Consider the following 5855-nt stretch of genomic DNA (forward strand, 5'->3'; position numbering starts at 1 on the left):
GAGGGGCGGCGGATGCCCCGCCCCCAGGTGCCGGGGAGGGGGAGGGCCCCCCCCGCCTGCCGCTGCTGCTCCGAGTCGGTGAGACTCCATAGCGATCCCCGCCAGCAGCGGAGGTGGTACGTGGACGGATCTGGGAGGTCCGAAATCTCTGCCATCCATTATCCACGGAGGGGAAAGTTGTTAAAAGAAATCGTCCGTTCGGACAAGCCCCCTATATTCCTACAATCCCGGCTATAATGTCTTTAGTTTCTCCGGCGAGTCGGGCTCCTTCTCAGCCATCCTGCTGACCTACAAAATACAACAAGAAAAAAGCGCTTGGTTCATCGGCACAAGAGCAGACGGAGTTCAGTGTTGGTGGAACTGCTAGTTTCAGGATTTCTCTCTTTTTTTTCTTCCCAGCGAACAGGCGGCCCGAACGCGCAATGACGCAGTTTGGAAAAACCACTTCAAAAAACTAAACGATGAGTATTAGTTGGTCCTTATTGGTGCCACATGAGCTGCCGTTGGTGTTTAAAAACAGTATATCAGAAGGCATCTTTTACTAATATCCACATTATCACGGTGTAGGGCTCTCAGCGGCACTCCTCCTCCCGCTGCTCCCCAGCTCTGGAGCTTCGGTTCCGGGGAAGGAGAGGGAGAGGGAGAAGCAGCGCCGGCCGCGTTTGCAGCTCTCGTTCCGCAGCTAAAGCACCGGGCAGTGCCGTGAAATAACTCCCAATTCGACAAATGTTAACAAACCATTTCAACGTTGTTGTTTTTCCCGATTAGTCAGTCGTTTTTCTACAACATAACCCAGCAATCCATGGGGCCGAGTCTCCGTGTAAGCCAATACACCATAAATACTAGAGGCGCATCAAATATAAATTTCGAACGAGTTAAAAATAAATAAGGTTGCAAAAAACCTGCATCATTAATCAGCGAGGTTAGCGGTGTTTTGTTGCTCGCAGACGCAATTTTAGTCCGTGTTTACTTCGCAAATGGACATGGGTGCTGCCCAAGAGAAGGGAAAATCAAATCCGAACCCGTAAACACTTAAGTCCCATATTTAAACACAAAAATTCGCTTTATGCGCGGAACTATAGACTTCTTTTAAATCATTCGAGTCGGACTATTGGAAGATTAAACACATTTAACATAATCCATCGACGACAACTTGTTTTAATTGAATAAAGGTTACTTTAAAAGAGTGATTTTGATGTTTTTTTGTTTTTTTTTAAATACCAATGAAACAACTCTTTAAAAGAGTGATTTTGATGTATTTTATTTTTTTCTTTAAAAGAGTGATTTTGATGTATTTTGTTTAAAAAAAATACCAATGAAACAACGGTATTTGAACAGATTTTGGACGAGTCACTTTCGTACACGGTTAAATAAAAATAAAGTTAGTTTGAGGAAGATAACAACAGACTTTATCTGCAGGCAACATGGGCAGTTTCCCCGACCTCTTTAAAATGATAATTCGACCGGTTATGTAAATTAAACACACTATAAAAATATATATAAACATATAATAAGAGTATATAAAATAGACGACGATTGAAAAACTCTAGCGACTGGTGTATAACCACTCGTTATACTCGGGCGGGATGAGAAGGACTCGTTCAGATATCACAACATATGCCACGAATTTTCGGCTGTTTTTTTACAATCACACCGCAGATACAATCGGTCGGCTGTTACCGCTGTGAAGGACAAACTGAAGCCCAGCTCCAGCGTCCCCGTGTCGGCTGCGTTTGTCCATGCGGTTCGGCAGCACGACCGCCTTGCCTTTCAGCCACGTTTCAAACTTTTCACGCTTGCAATAACGACAAACGCACAACTTTAAGAGAGGAAACGAGTCGAGAGTGACTCTGTGCCCTGGTTTCAACAATCTAAGTGAAATTTAAACCCAGAATATGGCTTCTAAACCTCCGCGCCCTTTTCACATACATTTACAGCCTGGATAGTACTTTACAGTGCACTAGCTCTTTGCTACTTTCAGTCAAAACGGGTAAACAAGGCGGGTAAAACTTAGCCAGCGCTTACTTGAATTGGAAAAAAAACCAAACAAAAAAAAAGTAAAGACTTCAGAATGCGTCCGGGTTTCTGCTGGAAGTAGTGGAGTAGTCCATTACAAGCTGGTCCGAAGGTAAAGTGGGGGAGAAGTTGGGGAGAGACAGAAAAGCCCCCCAACCACAGCGTCCGTAAACTCTTCAGCAATGAAACCCAGCATTGTTGTGTAAGCCACGCCCCTCGCTCTCAATACCACCCAGTCATAGACCCGCCCATTAGCTAGGCTCTGATTGGCTGTAGGGAGTGTCAGTTAAAAGTCCCCTGTGGTTAAACAAAAAAAAACACTGGCTGTTCGCCAGAGCTATAAAACCAATTATGGAGCAAGGAGGTTGGGCCGTTTCAAGGTCCCCTCTTCCTTCAAGAAGGAGTGATCAAAACAAGAGGAGTTTTTTTCTTCTTTTTTTTTTCTTTGAGTGTGAATGATGCTGGTGATTATGAAGGCAACCCCCACCCTTCTTTTTCTCCATCATCTTAAATATTGTATGTTTATGACGTTTTAACCTAATAAATGTATAACTGCGTAGGTGATTATTATGTTACCTCTAGTTTGTGAATATGTCCTAACTTGTTCACCAGCTCACGCTTGAGACCAGAGATCAGTGACCTGGAAAAATTTGTCAAAAATGCAGAATAATGAATTTAACCTTGGGGTAATCTTAAACTAGATTTCAGCAATTACAGTTAATCCTGTTGTGTAATCTGGTTAGTTTATGGCCTATTTTTTCAGGTATATAATAATAGACCCATTATATTCCACTGTATACAATTAAACTAAATGTATAAAAAAAAAAAAAAACTTTCAACTCAAAGTTAAAGCTGTAGAATCTAAAGAGCTGGGTAGATAACAAAGGTTTAATCAAGTTTTGAATGAATAAAATAATTCTGGTTCACCAGACTATTGCAATTGCACTTTTTCCTCTTTTCGGTGCGTACACTGCTTGCTAAATTAGTCCTTGTGAGATGAAGAAAGTGTTTTGAATTGAAATGAATTAGTCTTCAAGAGTCTGTAGATAAAGAGACGGACTGTGGAGTGGTCCAAATTTAATACCACACATATTCTATCCAGCACAAACTGGCACCCTTGTTGTTGAAGTGCTCCTCAGTCTCTGGCCCCGACTCTTAAAGACTCTCCATAATGTTACGAAGAGACAGAGACTCGTCATAACAACTCAGTCAGTGACACATTTTTGAGGTAGGCACAGTTTCCCACAGAGGCATAATGTCAGTATGCAAATGTCAGAGAAAAGGACTGTATAAGTGAAGAGATTTGGTGTGGAGTTGCATAGTCTGGTGGGGAAAAACACAGATTTGCATTAGAAGAGCCCGAGTGCTCATTTAGTGCTATTATGCTCAACTCGGGGTAGTGGGAGGAAGCCGAGCGTGACCTTTTGTGTGAACTGAGACTTTCACTCTGTGACCTCTGTGTTTTTCCTTTCACAAGGTTGAGACTGACTTGTTTATTTTTTTTTAACATTATCACGGACAAGTTTCCACTGAGGTAATCCATCGCCTGTGACAAAAGTAAAGGGTTTGTCCACATCATTTTTTAAAAAAGTTTTAACTTCCCAAAATGCTCATATTAAAAAATAAATTATTAGCTGGGGGTTTTGTGGTTTGTTTGTTTTTCGTTTCACTTTTTTCTCTTCTCAAAATGAAACGTGGTATGTAATGACTTTTTTTTTTATAATTTTATAATTTAAACTGTCATTTGAAAAGTCACAAAACATCTTTTATCATTTTAATTACTGCCATCTAATGTAGTTATATTGCACTTGGGAAAAATACACACAAGCATTCCAACTGTTTACTAAAGAACTGAATAGCATTAAAATGAATTAGTAGAAAATAAGTACGTGTCCCTGAAAATGAGTAGAACCTGATAATATTAACGTTTATTGTTATTATTTTTTAAAATATTTTTTTATTACCTGCTCAATCTTTGCTATCAAAATAAGGACAAAAAGAAGAGCCGAAACTATAGTAGACATTCATCACGTGACCCTAATTCAGTCCCGTAGTTACATGGTTGCAAAAAATGTTGATAAAAAGCGAAGACGGTTTCAAGATACCCCTGTCACGCCACCCTCCCTTTCTCCTACTGAGGGCAGTTTCAAGGCGCCCCCCCTCCCGGTCGGGTTGGGGAAAGGCAGAGCAAGGATCTGGGGAAGGTGAGGAGAAAAGGAGCCGGGTCGAAGACGGAACCAGGGCCGATCAACAGGAGTAGGAAAGAGGAGACGAACCTGGGACACGCTGGTGAAAAGTAGCCGTTGATGTACAACCGGGTGGTGGAGGCAGCAGCAGCAGCGGCGGCAGCGGAGGCAAAGGAGCGGCGTCGCTGCTGCGCTTGATCCGGCGACATCACGCCACCCTCGGCTACAATACAACCACCGACCCGAGAAACAGGACAGCAGGGGCCGCTCAGCGTCAGCCGCTCGCCCCGCTGACCTCTCTGCTACAGGGGCGTCTGCTGTCACCTCTGACTGACTGACGGGACCCGGGAAGGGAATTACCAGCTGAAGATCACACGTTAGAGGCGTCCCGGGCCGAGCCGTGCAGTCCGGCCTTTGTTCTGCTAATCGCCCCACCTGGGAATTTAGACAATAGCTTCAGATTAAGGTGTTATTGTTATTGTTATTGTTGTTGGTGGGGGCGGGGCGGGGGGGCGTATTCTCCACTGTGAGGTGGGTGAACGTGGCCCGTCTTCACAGAGGAGTCTGTTTATGTCTCTGTTTATTTTAGAAATGGTTTATTAAAACGAATCTACTTTTAGAACCTGTTTTAATCTACTGTAGTAGAATCGAACGCGTGACAGCATCATTAGTGCACAGACGGGACCAACAAATTAGGTTTGGCAGCTGCAACAGAGGAGGTGGCAGAAACTGAAAGAAAATTCCAGAATAATGGAAAGCTGTAGCATGTAATGACATGACACACACACACACACGTGTTCAAAGATGAAGAGTTAACCAGATCAGATCTGGAATCAGAATGAGATAGAAGTGACCTAGGAACTACTACGAGTACTACTACTAATACTGCAGTTACGACCACTTCGACCCATCCATCCGACCATCTATTGATTTGGTTTAAAATGAAAGAATCAATTCCATTAAAGAATCAATTGTTCCATCCAAATATTTCAAAACATGTTGGATAAAGTCATTGTTTTGTTTTTTTAAATATATATATATATATACTGTATATAAACCCAACTGTCAACAACACCGTCTGTCGTCAGTCCACAGTAATAAAAGTATCTTCTCATCATTTCTACGAGCCCGTGTCTCTGAAGTTGTCGCAGCCTGACATGTTGCTAAAATTATTAACCCAGGTCACTCCTGTGTAACTGGATCCATCAGCTGCTCGGCCAAAAGAGCCCACCGGAGACCGCTCTGCCTCATTCCTCAACGCTCCGTCCACATATAGAGAGGAGAGCTGGGGCCGGGAGCCGTGTGTGGTTCATGTGCTGGTTCTCACCTCCGTGGGTGGACGGCGGCAGCAGATCCGACTACTATCTGTTTATTTCTAGGTTAGTGCTTCTCACCGTGGCACCAACTCCAGGAACAGATGGGACCGTTTGGCAGATTATGTTTTATTATAGCCTATACACCAACTGGGATCTTTGAGAAGGCTCCAACTCTTAAAGCTCCACAAAAAAAAAAAAAAAAAAAAAAAAAAACCTCCATGTGGAATTGTGGTGGAAAACTACTGAGAACTGTGATTTATTACACCAAAGGCCGCTGAGTCGGTACAACGTTTCCATGACTGATTTAATTTTACTCCAGCACAATGAGATCATTTGT

The 5855-nt window shown here is 42.9% G+C and overlaps 1 protein-coding gene across 1 annotated transcript in view; it reads right to left on the reverse strand.

The window, feature by feature from the left end:
• Positions 1 to 2421, reverse strand: part of tnrc18 (trinucleotide repeat containing 18) — a 41075-nt gene extending 38654 nt beyond the window's left edge. Inside the window, 2 exon segments of the mRNA XM_008330224.3 lie at positions 57 to 288; positions 2026 to 2421. Coding sequence (XP_008328446.1) covers positions 57 to 159 — 103 coding nt within the window. The 5' untranslated portion in view covers positions 160 to 288; positions 2026 to 2421.
• Positions 2422 to 5855: the final 3434 nt, after the last annotated feature.

The sequence above is a fragment of the Cynoglossus semilaevis genome, chromosome 17 (genome assembly GCF_000523025.1).
Source record: "Cynoglossus semilaevis isolate Cse_v1.0 chromosome 17, Cse_v1.0, whole genome shotgun sequence".
Classification (NCBI taxonomy): domain Eukaryota; kingdom Metazoa; phylum Chordata; class Actinopteri; order Pleuronectiformes; family Cynoglossidae; genus Cynoglossus; species Cynoglossus semilaevis.